Here is a 16,682-nt window from a genome sequence, read left to right as displayed (position 1 = left end):
AGTCCCAACTCTCATTGTTTTCCTACAGGTCAAACTCTGCTGACAGTCCAACAAGACATTAAGGCTAAACTGAAACACAAGTATCAACACATATCTGAAGGAATTGGACACCATGGAAACCAAAGTCTGTTAAAGGACATCTACACAGAGCTCTATATCACAGAGGGTGGAAGTGGAGGGCTCAGTAATGAACATGAGGTTAGACAGATAGAGATGGCATCCAAGAAACAAACCACACAAGAGACACCAATCAAATGCAACGACATCTTCAAGCCTTTACCTGGACAAGACAAACCTAGCAGAACTGTGCTGACAAAAGGAATCGCTGGCATTGGAAAAACAGTCTCTGTGCAGAAGGTCATCCTTGACTGGGCAGAGGGAAAAGCAAATCAGGACGTTCATTTCATGTTTCCTCTTCCTTTCCGTGATCTGAACCTGAAAAAGGACCAATACAGTCTGATGCAACTTCTTTCCCACTACTTCCCAGAGCTGAAAGAGATTGACAGCATTGAAGATGGTGAAACCAAAACTGTTTTCATTTTTGATGGTCTGGATGAGTGTCGACTTCCTCTAGACTTCAAAAACGATGAGAAGTGCTGTGATGTCATGAAGCCAACCTCAGTGGACGTTCTACTGACAAACCTCATCAAGGGGAATCTATTTCCCTCTGCTCTCCTCTGGATAACCACACAACCTGCAGCAGCCAATCAGATCCCTCCTGGGTGTGTTGACCAGGTGACAGAGGTACGAGGGTTCAATGATCCACAGAAGGAGGAGTACTTCAGGAAGAAAATCACAGATCAGAATCTGGCCAATGATATCATCAAAAACATGAAGACATCAAGGAGCCTCCACATCATGTGCCACATACCAGTCTTCTGTTGGATATCAGCCACTGTCCTTGAGATGATACTGAAAGAGGCAGAGAAGGATGAAGTCCCCAAAACTCTGACACAGATGTACTCACACTTCATTCTCATCCAAATCATTGTGAAGAACAGGAAGTACAACAAAGCCACAGAGACAAACCCAAAGGAACTGTCTCAGTCAGACAAAGAGATGATCCTGAAACTGGCCAAGCTGGCTTTCCAACAGCTGCAGAAGGGCAACCTGATCTTCTATGAGGAGGACCTGAGAGAGTGTGGCCTTGATGTCACAGAGGCATCAGAGTACTCAGCATTGTGTACAGAGATCTTTAAAGAAGAATCTGGGCTGTACCAAGAGAAGGTCTACAGCTTTGTGCATCTGAGCATTCAGGAGTTTCTAGCAGCAGTGCATGTTTTAGAATCATGTCTGGACAAGAAGGAAAATGTTTTCTCCCCTACTGGTGATGATGAAGAGGAGTCAATCCAGTTGTCTGACTTACACAGGAGAGCAGTGGACCAGGCCTTGAAGAGTGAGAATGGACACCTGGACCTGTTCCTCCGCTTCCTTCTGGGCCTCTCACTGGAGTCCAATCAGAATCTGTTACGAGGCCTTCTGACACAGACAGGAAGTACCACACAGACCAGTGAGAGCACAGTCAGATACCTTTCAGACAAGATCAAGTACGAATCCTCACCAGAAAGGGTCATCAACTTGTTCCACTGTCTGAATGAACTTGGTGCCAACTCTCTAGTTGAGGACATGCAGACCTCCCTGCGATCAGGAACTCTTTCAGAAACGAGACTAAAACCTGACCAATGTTCAGCCCTGGTCTACCTGTTACTGATGTCAGAGGAGGTGCTGGAGGAGTTTGACCTGAAGACATACAACACATCAGAGGAAGGTTATCAGAGGTTGCTGCCGGTAGTTAGAACCTGCAAGAGAGCACTGTAAGTTCTGTTATTGAGTTGATGTATACAGTATCATTATAATGAAGGATTTGTATATCTAACAGATTATATCCTCTCTGCAGACTGAATGGCTGTAAAGTCACATATAAATCCTGTGAGACTCTGGCCTCAGCTCTGCAGACACCAAACTCCCCCCTGAGAGAACTGGACCTCAGCTACAATGACCTGGGAGACAGAGGAGTGGAGCTGCTCTGTGTTGGACTAACCAGTCCACTCTGCAACATACAGACACTAGTGTGAGTTGAATATCTTCAGTATTAGTTATTATGTGGATGTTTTAAACACGTGTTAATCATGTGATCTTCTGCCCTCTAGTCTAGGTCAGTGTGGTCTGACACAGGGTTGCTGTTCAGATCTGGCCTCAGTCCTGAGTTCACCCAACTCACAACTGAAACAACTGGAGCTGAGAGACAATGACCTGCAGGACTCAGGAGTTACACTGCTGTCTGCTGGACTGGAGGATCCAGACTGTAAACTACACACACTGGGGTAAGTACAGCTGTTTCAGTCAGGTCTGTACTGAGCTGAGTTACACTGCTGTCTGCTGGACTGGAGGATCCAGACTGTAAACTACACACACTGAGGTAAGTACAGCTGTTTCAGTCAGGTTGGTACTCAAATCCAATTTTATTTGTCATTTGCGCCGAATACAACAGGTGTAGACCTTACAGTGAAATGCTTACTTACAAGCCCTTAACCAACAATGCAGTTCAATAAATAGTTAAGACAATATTTACGAAATAAAAAGTAAAACAATAAAATGACATAACAATAATGAGGCTATATACAGGGGATACTGGTACCTAGTCAATGTGTGGGGGTACAGGTTAGTAATGAGGCTATATACTGGGTGTACCGGTACCGAGTCAATGTGTGGGGGTACAGGTTAGTAATGAGGCTATATACAGGGGATACTGGTACCTAGTCAATGTGTGGGGGTACAGGTTAGTAATGAGGCTATATACAGGGGATACTGGTACCTAGTCAATGTGTGGGGGTACAGGTTAGTAATGAGGCTATATACAGGGGGTACCGGTACCTAGTCAATGTGTGGGGGTACAGGTTAGTCGAGGTAATTTGGGGGTAAAGTGATAAATAATAAACAGCGAGTAGCAGCAGTGTAAAAACAAAAGGGGGGGTGTCAATGTAAATAGTCCAGGTGGCCATTTGGCTAATTGTTCAGCAGTCTGATGGCTTGGGGGTAGAAGCTGTGCTGAGCTTAGTAAAACAAATACTCTGAAAATCAGATTTTTCATGACATTGTTTGTGTCATGGACAAATGTATTGGTGTCCTACAAGATGATTGACACCAGTACATCAACCTAGACAGCTGTTGTGTGTCTCTCTGTAGGCTGTCTGGCTGTCTGGTCACAGAGGAGGGCTGTTCTGCCCTGTCTTCAGCTCTGAGGTCAAACCCCTCCCACCTGAAAGAGCTGGACCTGAGCTACAATCACCCAGGAGACTCTGCAGGGGGACTGCTTTCAGCTGCTCTGGTGGATCCCACATATACACTGATGAAGCTGAAGTAAGTCAGAATATATGTCCTAATAGTGTGAGCAGTGGTTGTGTCATATGTAGTGTAGTAGGGTCAGTAACATGAGGACATGATGGTAGAATTAAGGGGAAGTTTACCCAGCAGGCTGAGCACTCCAACACAGCATACATCATCACCACATGAATACTCTTCTTCTGCATCTCTGATATCCTGTTGGAGCTGTACTCTGTTCTGTATGCAGTAGGTAGGATAGAATACCTGTATGTCTCTAGTAATGAATTGTACTCCGTTCTGTATGCAGTAGGTAGGATAGAATACCTGTATGTCTCTAGTAATGAATTGTACTCCGTTCTGTATGCAGTAGGTAGGATAGAATACCTGTATGTCTCTAGTAATGAATTGTACTCCGTTCTGTATGCAGTAGGTAGGATAGAATACCTGTATGTCTCTAGTAATGAATTGTACTCCGTTCTGTATGCAGTAGGTAGGATAGAATACCTGTATGTCTCTAGTAATGAATTGTACTCCGTTCTGTATGCAGTAGGAAGGATAGAATACCTGTATGTCTCTAGTAATGAATTGTACTCCGTTCTGAATGCAGTAGGTAGGATAGAATACCTGTATGTCTCTAGTAATGAATTGTACTCTGTTCTGTGTGCAGTAGGTAGGATAGAATACCTGTATGTCTCTAGTAATGAACTTGGATAGTGCACCAGAACACAACAATATGGTTTAAATGTTGACTGCTTTATTAGGTCTTTGTCAGTCAATAACCTGTTTCTCCTACAGTGTGGATCATGGTGGAGAGTGCAGGCTGAAATCAGGGCTGAGGAAATGTAAGCCTCTTCAATCCTAATTAACTGCATATTCAGAACTATAGTAACTAATCAATACTTGTTCTGTATCTACAAAACAACATTTTATATCAAGATGTGGTTTGCTTAAACGCTTCTTTTGTCTACAGATGCCTGTCATCTCACCCTGGACCCAAATACAGCAAACCCAAACCTGATACTGTCTGAGGGGAACAGGAAGGTGACATGTGTGGAAGAGGAGCAGAATTATGAAGACCATCCAGACAGATTTGATAGTCATCTCCAAGTTCTCTGCAGAGAAGGCTTATCTGGATGTCGTTATTACTGGGAGGTGGAGAGGGAGGGTAGCATGGCTGATATTGGTGTGGTGTACAAAGGAATGAAGAGGAAAGAACGGGGGAGTGACATTAGGTTTAGAGCCAATAGGAAGTCCAGGTGTTTATTCTGCTCTGATAGAGGTTATCACATTAACCATGCGGGAGTCAGCAGATCCATCCCTGGTCCTGTTTCTAACAGAGTTGGAGTCTATCTGGACTGGCCAGCTGGTACTTTGTCCTTCTATAGTGTGTCCTCCTCTGGTACACTGACACACCTTTACACAGAACACACCACATTTACTGAACCCCTCTATCCTGGGTTTGGGGTTTCCTCCTCCTCTTCCTCAGTGACCCTGTGTCAGATAGATGACCAACACATTCAGAGGTGAGTCATATAGCAATGTTTCATCATTTGTTTTCCTCTGGAATAATTTCTATAATTACATTAGTAGTGGTGTGTTTTAATGTGTTCTGTTGGACCTACAGACAGTTAGATTAGTAGTAGTGGTGTGTTTTAATGTGTTCTGTTGGACCTACAGACAGTTAGATTAGTAGTAGTGGTGTGTTTTAATGTGTTCTGTTGGACCTACAGACAGTTAGATTAGTAGTGGTGTGTTTTAATGTGTTCTGTTGGACCTACAGACAGTTAGATTAGTAGTAGTGGTGTGTTTTAATGTGTTCTGTTGGACCTACAGACAGTTAGATTAGTAGTAGTGGTGTGTTTTAATGTGTTCTGTTGGACCTACAGACAGTTAGATTAGTAGTAGTGGTGTGTTTTAATGTGTTCTGTTGGACCTACAGACAGTTAGATTAGTAGTGGTGTGTTTTAATGTGTTCTGTTGGACCTACAGACAGTTAGATTAGTAGTGGTGTGTTTTAATGTGTTCTGTTGGACCTACAGACAGTTAGATTAGTAGTAGTGGTGTGTTTTAATGTGTTCTGTTGGACCTACAGACAGTTAGATTAGTAGTGGTGTGTTTTAATGTGTTCTGTTGGACCTACAGACAGTTAGATTAGTAGTGGTGTGTTTTAATGTGTTCTGTTGGACCTACAGACAGTTAGATTAGTAGTAGTGGTGTGTTTTAATGTGTTCTGTTGGACCTACAGACAGTTAGATTAGCAGTAGTGGTGTGTTTTAATGTGTTCTGTTGGACCTACAGACTGTTAGATTAGTAGTGGTAGTGTGTTTTAATGTGTTCTGTTGGACCTACAGACAGTTAGATTAGTAGTAGTGGTGTGTTTTAATGTGTTCTGTTGGACCTACAGACAGTTAGATTAGTAGTAGTGGTGTGTTTTAATGTGTTCTGTTGGACCTACAGACAGTTAGATTAGTAGTAGTGGTGTGTTTTAATGTGTTCTGTTGGACCTACAGACAGTTAGATTAGTAGTAGTGGTGTGTTTTAATGTGTTCTGTTGGACCTACAGACAGTTAGATTAGTAGTAGTGGTGTGTTTTAATGTGTTCTGTTGGACCTACAGACAGTTAGATTAGTAGTAGTGGTGTGTTTTAATGTGTTCTGTTGGACCTACAGACAGTTAGATTAGTAGTAGTGGTGTGTTTTAATGTGTTCTGTTGGACCTACAGACAGTTAGATTAGTAGTAGTGGTGTGTTTTAATGTGTTCTGTTGGACCTACAGACAGTTAGATTAGTAGTAGTGGTGTGTTTTAATGTGTTCTGTTGGACCTACAGACAGTTAGATTAGTAGTGGTGTGTTTTAATGTGTTCTGTTGGACCTACAAACAGTTAGATTAGTAGTAGTGGTGTGTTTTAATGTGTTCTGTTGGACCTACAGACAGTTAGATTAGCAGTAGTGGTGTGTTTTAATGTGTTCTGTTGGACCTACAGACTGTTAGATTAGTAGTGGTGGTGTGTTTTAATGTGTTCTGTTGGACCTACAGACAGTTAGATTAGTAGTAGTGGTGTGTTTTAATGTGTTCTGTTGGACCTACAGACAGTTAGATTAGTAGTAGTGGTGTGTTTTAATGTGTTCTGTTGGACCTACAGACAGTTAGATTAGTAGTAGTGGTGTGTTTTAATGTGTTCTGTTGGACCTACAGACAGTTAGATTAGTAGTTGTGGTGACTTCACATCTCTAGGGGGGAATGTAACTCATGATACCTGGTGACTTCACATCGCTAGGGGGGGTATGTTAACTCATGATACCTGGTGACTTCACATCTCTAGGGGGGAATGTAACTCATGATACCTGGTGACTTCACATCTCTAGGGGGGGTATGTAACTGATGATACCTGGTGACTTCACATCTCTAGGGGGGGTATGTAACTGATGATACCTGGTGACTTCACATCTCTGGGGGGAATGTAACTCATGATACCTGGTGACTTCACATCTCTAGGGGGGAATGTAACTCATGATACCTGGTGACTTCACATCTCTAGGGGCATTCCTCAAGATATGCAATGTCACATGTAATGTCACCATCAGTATTGATTTGATCAAAGTTGACATAGAGGTTTATGTCACATTTACATAATTTAGCATATGCTCTTCCCCGGTGGGAATCGAACACACAACCCTAACATTGCAAGCACCATGCTCTTCCCCGGTGGGAATCGAACCCTAACATTGCAAGCACCATGCTCTTCCCCGGTGGGAATCGAACCCACAACCCTAACATTGCAAGCACCATGCTCTTCCCCGGTGGGAATCGAACCCACAACCCTAACATTGCAAGCACCATGCTCTTCCCCGGTGGGAATCGAACCCACAACCCTAACATTGCAAGCACCATGCTCTTCCCCGGTGGGAATCGAACCCACAACCCTAACATTGCAAGCACCATGCTCTTCCAACTGAGCTACACAGGACCACATTTTGAAGTTGACATAGTATGTTATGTCACATTTCACCCTACATAGGGAGCTGTTCTGTCACCCTTTATACACACTTTTTATTGCTTATGAAGACTGTATGTATGAAATATAAAGCCTTTATAAGTTGTATATAGTTTAATCACAGTCTATCCTTCTGCTTTACCAACACCAGAGACCATGGTGGAGAGAGTTGGATCAAGCCTGGACCTGAGGACACCAGAGACCATGGTGGAGAGAGTTGGATCAAGCCTGGACCTGAGAACACCAGAGACCATGGTGGAGAGAGTTGGATCAAGCCTGGACCTGAGAACACCAGAGACCATGGTGGAGAGAGTTGGATCAAGCCTGGACCTGAGGACACCGGAGACCATGGTGGAGAGAGTTGGATCAAGCCTGGACCTGAGGACACCGGAGACCATGGTGGAGAGAGTTGTATCAAGCCTGGACCTGAGGACACCGGAGACCATGGTGGAGAGAGTTGGATCAAGCCTGGACCTGAGGACACCGGAGACCATGGTGGAGAGAGTTGGATCAAGCCTGGACCTGAGGACACCAGAGACCATGGTGGAGAGAGTTGGATCAAGCCTGGACCTGAGGACACCGGAGACCATGGTGGAGAGAGTTGTATCAAGCCTGGACCTGAGGACACCGGAGACCATGGTGGAGAGAGTTGTATCAAGCCTGGACCTGAGGACACCAGAGACCATGGTGGAGAGAGTTGTATCAAGCCTGGACCTGAGAAATGTGAGTTAACTGATACATTTTTTTACGTGAAAATATGATTAAAGCGGTCATCATAGTTGAGTCCCAGACAAGGAACACAATCGTGATCTATTTGGTCAAAACAAACTTAAAGGTAGAGTCAGCAATATGACGTAGATGCACAAAGTAAACACCATAATGCAGGGGTTCTTAAACTTTTTCAGCCTGGGACCCAAATTACAAATGTTGTGTTTTCCTGGGACCCAAGCTTAGGAAAATATGCAACTATACGTAAATATCGGTACATTTCATTGACCTTATGTCTAAAACGGATGCAATATAGACAAAAACTAAAAACAATGAAATTAAATAAATATATATTCATGTTCATTTTCCCCCATTAAAAACACTCTTACATATCTGTGTAGGATGTAACTGTTGCTGCTAAAATACAATAAATCATTTTCATCCTTAACTGGAATAAAGTGATTGATCACATCACACAGGTGTAGACTAGAAAACACAGTCCTAATGAGAGGTGTGTGGCTGGTTTAAGTTTTCAACGAGCAGGTCTATTCTGGGCTCCGTGTTTAACAATGCAACACTGAGGTCATACTCAACCTTGTTTCTGTACTTGTTTTAAGTATGTCAGAGTTGAGAACCCTGACTCACATGGGTATGTGGAACCAAACTGGATCAGAACATCTACTGCTTTCTCAGTCAGACAGGAGACCGCTTCCTGCTGTAGATGAGTGTTTGCCTTTCTCAGTCAGACAGGAGATCGCTTCCTGCTGTAGATGAGTGTTTGCCTTTCTCAGTCAGACAGGAGACCGCTTCCTGCTGTAGATGAGTGTTTACCTTTCTCAGTCAGACAGGAGACCGCTTCCTGCTGTAGATGAGTGTTTACCTTTCTCAGTCAGACAGGAGACCGCTTCCTGCTGTAGATGAGTGTTTGCCTTTCTCAGTCAGACAGGAGACCGCTTCCTGCTGTAGATGAGTGTTTGCCTTTCTCAGTCAGACAGGAGACCGCTTCCTGCTGTAGATGAGTGTTTACCTCAAATCAACTTGCTTCAATCAGTTTATTCCAGTTCAGAATACTAATGTATTACTTGTATTTAAACAGCAACAGTTCCAACCTAGACTAGGTTTCAACAATAATATCTACAGGTAGATGTACAGTAGGCCTGATCATTTTTTATATTCATCTGTACTGTTACTAAGGGTTGCACCATCAGTAACTAGCTAGCTTGCTTTGGCTAATTTGAGCTAATAGCTGTGTACAACTCACTTCTACTACAATGAGAGTTAGTACTCCCTTATTTCTGCTTATCACCGCCTGTTATAAAATGACAACAATGCCTTGCTAGCTGACTTGAAGCATCCTGAAGCATTCTGCCTTGTTCTGAAAGACCTCCCTGGGTTTACCATCATGTTGTGGATGTTTGGTCAGGACGTGGCGTTTTTATTCATTTCTTCGTTTTGAGAGACTCATTACTACCGTTAAACACGTCCCCGCACAAAACACACAGTGGGCGCTCCTCGTTATTTCTCCGTTTGTATGAAAGAGAGAGCAACTCATCCCTGTATTTGCGTTTTATGACAATTGAGCTCATTCAGAACTTGTGGCTAGCATGAGTCCATTTGATGATTCTCTGTCCCGTCTCCAATTTCAGAGATGCAGGTGCTTGGCCCCGTATGGAGAACCCCTACCAACCCTAATCCCTCCTTAAGCCATGACGACTTTTCCGTGAACCTTCTCCTAATCTCCCAGCCACTCCATCCTATCTGCCGTTGCACCAAGGACACTGTCCTCTTACTGGACAGCCTGGAGATGTTTCCATACCATCTATTACCTGCCTTTGTCACCCCTCTCCATGCAGACAGCCTCCATCTGGACATACCTGGCCGGGATCAACTTCTTTCTCAAGTTGCTTACTGGGTCTTCGTGTTCCTGTCACCCGCAAGTCTCCCATCTCAAGGGCCTCAAGTGAGAACTTGACTGTCTCACCTGTGAACTAATATGTTCATACTTTATCAATTAATCGACTAAAGATCGAATCTCTTGGAAGATAAGTAGTTACATGTACAGTGAGGGGGGGGAAGGTATTTGATCCCCTGCTGATTTTGTGCGTTTGCCCACAGACAAGGAGGTGATCGGTCTGTGGTTTTAATGGTGGGTTTGTTTGAGCGGTGAGAGACAGAATAACAACAACAAAAAAATCCTGAAAAGCGCATGTCAGGGGTGTTGTAGGTTGATTTGCATTTTGATGAGGGAAATAAGTATTTGACCCCCTCTCAATCAGAAAGATTTCTGCCTCCCAGGTGTCTTTTTGTGCGGGTGGCGAGCTGAGATTAGGAGCACACTCTTAAAGGGAGTGCTCCTGGTCTCAGCTTGTTGCCTGTATAGAAGACACCTGTCCACAGAAGCAATCAATCAGATTCCAAACTCTCCACCAAGACCAAAGAACTCCAAGGATGTCAGGGACAAGATTGTAGACCTACACAAGGCTGGAATGGGCTACAAGACCATTGCCAAGCAGCTTGGTGAGAAGGTGACAACAGTCGGTGCGATTATTCGAAGAAACACAAAAGAACTGTCAAACTCCCTCGGCCTGGGGCTCCATGCAAGATCTCACCTCGTGGAGTTGCAATGATCATGGTGAGGTGAGGAATCCGCCCAGAACTATGGTCCCGTTGGTAGAGCATGGTGTTTGCAACGCCAGGGTTGTGGGTTCGTTTCCCACGGGGGACCAGTACGGAGAAAAAAATGTATGAAATGTATGCATTCACTACTGTAAGTCGCTCTGGATAAGAGCGTCTGCTAAATGACAAAAAATGTAAAAATGTAAATGATAGCGGTGAGTGATGTTGAGTGGGAATGACAAGTCAGTGGCTGACAGGGCATCATCTGCTGCTGAACGATGTGTCGCTGCTAAAAGGCCCAATCAATTCCAGTAATTAATGAAATAATTATACATTTACTCTGACACGTCGTGACCCACCATTAACAGGTCCGTATAGTGGGTCAATTTCTACAACTAAGAGCGTTGTACCGCAAGGCTAGACCACTGTTTTGTTTCCGTGGCTACCACGTTGAAAGAGAGTGAAGAGAACCCATGCACATGGGCAGATACTGTGTGTGACTGTGTGAGAGAGAAGTCAGGCATCTTGCTCATCACAATATCTGTGGTGCTGCTCGTACATCATCATTTATCTGACTCTACCTTTAAGCTCTCATCCTAGGATCTACCAGAAATCAGGCCCCCAACATCTACAAAACATGGACCAGAACGATGTTGTTTCCTGCTTCCACAAACATTCATTAATATAACACTAATGTCAGATTATGGTATGCTAATGAGTGTACATTCTGAGACTGTTGATCACTTATATTCATTTTTATTACAATAAGATTGTCTGTTTTAAATAACAACTACTTTTGACTTTAGTGATTCCTCAGAGCTGTAAGACTTGTGACCATGTTGAGGTAAATCATCATCTCAAATCTTACTTTTGCATCAAATGTATTTATATAGCCCTTCTTACATCAGCTGATATCTCAAAGTGCTGTACAGAAACCCAGCCTAAAACCCCAAACAGCAAGCAATGCAGGTGTAGAAGCACGGTGGCTAGGAAAAACTCCCTAGAAAGGCCTGAACCTAGAAAGAAACCTAGAGAGGAACCAGGCTATGAGGGGTGGACAGTCCTCTTCTGGCTGTGCTGGGTGGAGATTATAACAGAACATGGCCAAGATGTTCAAATGTTCATAGATGACCAGCAGGGTCAAATAATAATAATCACAGTGGATGTCGAGGGTGCAACAGGTCAGCACCTCAGGAGGAAATGTCAGTTGGCTTTTCATAGCCGATCATTCAGAGTATCTCTACCGCTCCTGCTGTCTCTAGAGAGTTGAAAACAGCAGGAGTCAGGCACAGTCTCAAAGCCAGGTGTGTACTGACCAACCATTCATACTGGGATATAGACAGTCCTATGTTCTGCTTTAGTAATATAAACACAGTCTCAAAGCCAGGTGTGTACTGACCAACCATTCATACTGGGATATAGACAGTCCTGTGTTCTGCTTGTAGGCATGCAGGATTTTAGCTGGAGTTATATTTTGTCATTAGACAGTTTAATTGATAAATCACCAGCATTCCATGTAACATTGAATAAATACATTAGATTAGTTACTTTGGTTAATGGGCCAGTTTCCCAGACAAAGATTAAGCCTAGTCCTGGACCTTAAAGAACTTTCTGTTGAAACTTCCATTGAGCGTGCTTTAAGTCCAGCGCTAGACTCAAACTGTGTCCAGGAAACTGGCCCCATATGTATTACTGACATGCTTGTCCTTGTTCAGGACTCCACACACTGGCTTCAGATTGAACCCTTGACTTCCACTGTCCAGGGAGTGACAATGTTCAGGTAAAATAACTACTTTTAACATTTCATTCCACCTGCTAGTGTATTTCCCCATTACCTTTGGGAATAGTCTTCTAATCCAACCTCTCCATTTGACCTCTCTACCATATCTTGTTGTTGCCCTCAGACACAGGACACCCAAAGGGAGTTATGAGTGCACAGTGTCTGGGCTCCGCTGGCTGTGTGAGAGAGATGTCATTCTGAAGTATCACTTCAGGAACTGGGATCCCTACAGTCAACTTCTGAAAGACATGCAGTACACACAAGGTGGTCCATTGCTGGACATCACTATGGAGTTAGGTGAACTGGAGGAAGTTCATCTGCCACACTTTGTCTGTTTAGGTAAAACCATATAGAAATAGTATTCAGAAAGACATTTCCATGTAACTGAGTTTCACTTCCTGAATGAATGAATGAGCTATTCTGGGAATTTGAGTTTACTGTGATCTGGTACTGCATATTCTTTGTGTTTTAGTTGGATGAATAATAAAATATTTGTCTTTCTGCCTCCTTTTTATTGTGTTGTTCAGGGACCAACCCTTCCCTGAGGAATGAGATGAAGATTCTTCATGTAGAGGAACATGGAGTGTCTTTAGAGGAAGTGCATGAGGTCACCAGATTCCATGCTAAGATTCTCCATCCCAAGTTCTCACCTTTCTCTCTGATACTGAGTTTACTGTCTTGGGACGTAGATGTCCACTGTGAGCTGATGCTCTATCTGACAGTGAAAAGGGAAACATTAATTTCTCGCCTATACCTGTTCCCCTGGAACCCCGGCCAAATACAGGTGAGGGACCATTATTTTAGAGATGATCTTAATGTTGACACTCATTAAATGAAGCGAATAGTGTGTTGCTAGTTTTCTGAATAAGACTATACATTGACTGGCTGGGTATTCCATGCCTCGTGTCGCAGGCTGTGGAACAACAGGAAAAGTCTCATGGGTCTTCAAGGTTTCTCATCTCCAGACCAGAGCAGTCCTTCAAACTGAATAGTTCCTTCAGACTGAACATTCCTTGTTCTACCTCCATCAATCCACAGGTACAGTTTCAGTAGAATAAGAACATGAATCTGACATTTAAGTCACATTTCTATCCATTGCTCTCTGTCTTTCTCTCGCTGTCGCCTTCTCGCTCTCAATTAAATTCTAATGGCTTTATTGGCATGGGAAACATAAGTTTACATTGCCAAAGCAATCTCTCTCTCTCTCCCTCCAGAGAATTCATTTCATACAAAGAGACACCACACCAAGCTTTTTCAAGGCGATTGTGAAAATGACAGGGGTTGACATTGAGATGGAGTTATTCAGTGATGATGAGAGGACAGTATGGAAAGAAATTGTATCACGAGGTAGGAGCACATGTCAATCATTACTTTGTACTTTTGTACCAGATGCTATTTATAGTGATATAACCTCATGTTGTTTATCTTTCAGATGAATACGTCACTGACACCCGTTCAACTAGTAAGTAAACATGAGTTACAGTGCCTTCAGAAAGTATTCAGACCCCTTGACTCCTGAGCACTCTGGAGCAGGTTTTCATCAAGGATCTCAGTACTTTTCTCCATTCATCTTTCCCTCAATCCTGACTAGTCTCCCAGTCCCTGCCGCTGAAAAACATCCCCACGGCATGATGCTGCCACCACCATGCTTCACCATAGGGATGGTGCCAGGTTGGCATTCAGGCCAAAGAGTTCAATCTTGGTTTCATCATACCAGAGAATGTTGTTTTTTAGGTGCCTTTTGGCAAACTCTAAGCAGGCTGTCATGTGCCTTTTACTGAGGGGTGGCTTCTGTCTGGCCACTCTACCATAAAGGCCTGATTGGTGGAGTGTTGTAGAGATGGTTGTCCCATCTCCTCAGAGGAACACTAGAGCTCTGTCAGAGTGACCATCGGGTTCTTGGTCACCTCCCTGACCGAGGCCCTTCTCCCCCGATTGGTCAGTTTGGCCGTGCAGCCAGGAAGTTTGGTGGTTCCAAACTTCTTCCATTTCAGAATGATGGAGGCCACTGTGTTCGTGGGGACCTTCAATGCAGCAGAAATGTTTTCGCAACCTTCCCCAGATCTGGGCCTCGACACAATCCTGTCTCGGAGCTCTACGGACAATTCCTTCGACCTCATGGCTTGGTTTTTGCTCTGACATGCACTGTCAACTGTGGGACCTTATATAGACAGGTGTTTGCCTTTCCAAACATGTGAATTTACCACAGGTGCACTCCAATCAAGTTGTTAACATCAAGGATGATCAATGGAAACAGGATGCACCTGAGCTGAATTTTGAGTCTCATAGTAAAGGGTCTAAGTACTTATGTAAATAAGGTATATTTATTTTTAATACATTTGTAAACGTCTAAAAACCTGTTTTCAATTTGTCATTATGGGGTATTGTGTATGTAGATTGAGGGAAAAACACTTAATCAATTTTAGAATAAGGCTGTAACGTAACAAAATGTGGGAAAAGTCAAGGGGTCTGAATACTTTCCAAATGCACTGTACAAACCAATGACATGAGGGCCAGTCAACATGGTTTACTGTAGGACCTGGACTAGTCCTGATTATAAAAGACTGTCTTCAAGAACAATGACATCTCCTCCAGGACTTGATGTAGATTAGCCTGGTTCTGAATGACCCAATGACATCTCCTCCAGGACTTGATGTAGATTATCCTGGTTCTGAATGACCCAGCCTGTTGTTCTATGTCTGTGAAACCGGCCTTAAATATGTTCACTGATGCAGGTCGTTATTGTTAAAAAAAAACATTTCTCGATACTTGTTATTTTAGGTCGCTTTTTTTTAAATGTTGTAACCTCTCTCAGGTGCTGTGTCGGGGGCAGGGCGTCCAGCTGAGAGCAGTCTGACTGGTTCTCCAGAGCAGCAGCTGCGTTCTGTACGGACAGAGTTTGTGATACGAGTATCAGGACCTGTCCTGAATGAACTGCTGGACGGACTGCTGCATCACACAGTCATCAACCAGGAGGAAATGGAGTCAGTGAAGGTGATAGCTGAGAGGACAGAGAAGGCACGTGACATCATCGACATGGTGTTGAGAAAAGGAACTGAGTCATGTTCCAGGATGATCAACCTTCTTGGGGAGCTGGACCCCTGTCTTTACACAGAGCTTCAGATCAACAGTGTTGGAGTACCAACCTAATGGTAGAATGGATAGTAACAGTGTTGGGGTACCAACCTAATGGTAGAATGGATAGTAACAGTGTTGGGGTACCAACCTAATGGTAGAATGGACAGTAACACTCCTATTCAACACCATGGGGTGTATTCACTAGGAAACAGACCTGATCCTAGATCAGTACTACTACTCAACCAACATGAATTTGTCCAAAATAAACACTTGTTTTTGTTGTTGCAAAACGTTATGCTACGGTGGGTGACTAATGAATTCACCCCTGATCTGACTGGGCTGTAATTCTTTGTCAATAAATGTTTGTTTCTGGGTAGTTTACTGTCCATATGCCTCATATACACACACGTCTGCTACGATCAGAACACACCTGTTCAGAAATACTATACAAATATAAAAGGGGTGACCAAGATCCAATCATGGACTGAGATAACAGTTAAACTACACACACAGGAAATCTGCTTATGGAATTAAACTTGCTTTATACAGTTGAAGTCTGAAGTTTACATACACTTAGGTTGGAGTCAAAACTCGTTTTTCAACCACTCCACAAATTTCTTGTTAAACTATAGTTTTGGAGTGGAGGAGTGAGATGTTTTTCCAACAAATGTTAAAAGACAGATTATTTCACTGTATCACAATTCCAGTGGGTCACAAGTTTACATACACTAAGTTGACTGTGCCTTTAAAAAGCTTGGAAAATTCCAGAAAATGTCATGGCATTAGAAGCTTCTGATAGGCTAATAGACATAATTTGATCAATTGGAGGTGTACCTGTGGATATATTTCAAGACCTACCTTCAAAATCAGTGCCTCTTTGCTTGACATCATGGGAAAATCAAAATAAATCAGCCAAGACCTCAGAAAAACAATCGTAGACCTCCCAAGTATGAACCAGAGTTGTGGAGAACTGTCCAAATGCCTGAAGGTACCACGTTCATCTGTACAAACAATAGTACGCAAGTATAAACATCATGGGACCACACAGCCGTCATACCGCTCAGGAAGGAGACTCTTTCTGTCTTCTAGAAATGAACGTACTTTGGTGCAAAAAGTGCAAATCAATCCCAGAACAACAGCAAAGGACCTTGTGAAGATGCTAGAAGAAACAGGTACAAAAG

At 43.3% G+C, this 16,682-nt stretch overlaps 1 protein-coding gene across 4 annotated transcripts in view; it reads left to right on the top strand.

Annotated features, from left to right (window-relative positions):
- The window catches only part of LOC123724017 (uncharacterized), a 35,413-nt gene extending 19,536 nt beyond the window's left edge, over positions 1-15,877 (top strand). For 3 of the 4 annotated variants that reach the window (XM_082973962.1, XM_082973965.1, XM_082973963.1), the window contains 15 exons: positions 29-1,814; positions 1,898-2,071; positions 2,151-2,324; positions 3,187-3,360; positions 4,120-4,166; positions 4,295-4,847; positions 7,471-8,042; positions 11,450-11,487; positions 12,359-12,423; positions 12,548-12,762; positions 12,951-13,207; positions 13,336-13,461; positions 13,638-13,770; positions 13,856-13,885; positions 15,239-15,877. In XM_082973962.1, coding sequence (XP_082830088.1) covers positions 29-1,814; positions 1,898-2,071; positions 2,151-2,324; positions 3,187-3,360; positions 4,120-4,166; positions 4,295-4,847; positions 7,471-8,042; positions 11,450-11,487; positions 12,359-12,423; positions 12,548-12,762; positions 12,951-13,207; positions 13,336-13,461; positions 13,638-13,770; positions 13,856-13,885; positions 15,239-15,573 — 4,679 coding nt within the window. In that variant the 3' untranslated portion in view covers positions 15,574-15,877. The remainder of the gene's footprint in view (positions 1-28; positions 1,815-1,897; positions 2,072-2,150; positions 2,325-3,186; positions 3,361-4,119; positions 4,167-4,294; positions 4,848-7,470; positions 8,043-11,449; positions 11,488-12,358; positions 12,424-12,547; positions 12,763-12,950; positions 13,208-13,335; positions 13,462-13,637; positions 13,771-13,855; positions 13,886-15,238) is intronic. The other variant, XM_082973964.1, reaches the window with a different exon arrangement.
- The last annotated feature ends 805 nt before the right edge of the window (positions 15,878-16,682 follow it).

This window comes from Salmo salar, chromosome 04 (assembly GCF_965601325.2).
Source record: "Salmo salar chromosome 04, fSalSal1, whole genome shotgun sequence".
Lineage (NCBI taxonomy): Eukaryota > Metazoa > Chordata > Actinopteri > Salmoniformes > Salmonidae > Salmo > Salmo salar.
This window is presented reverse-complemented; position numbering and strand designations above follow the sequence as displayed.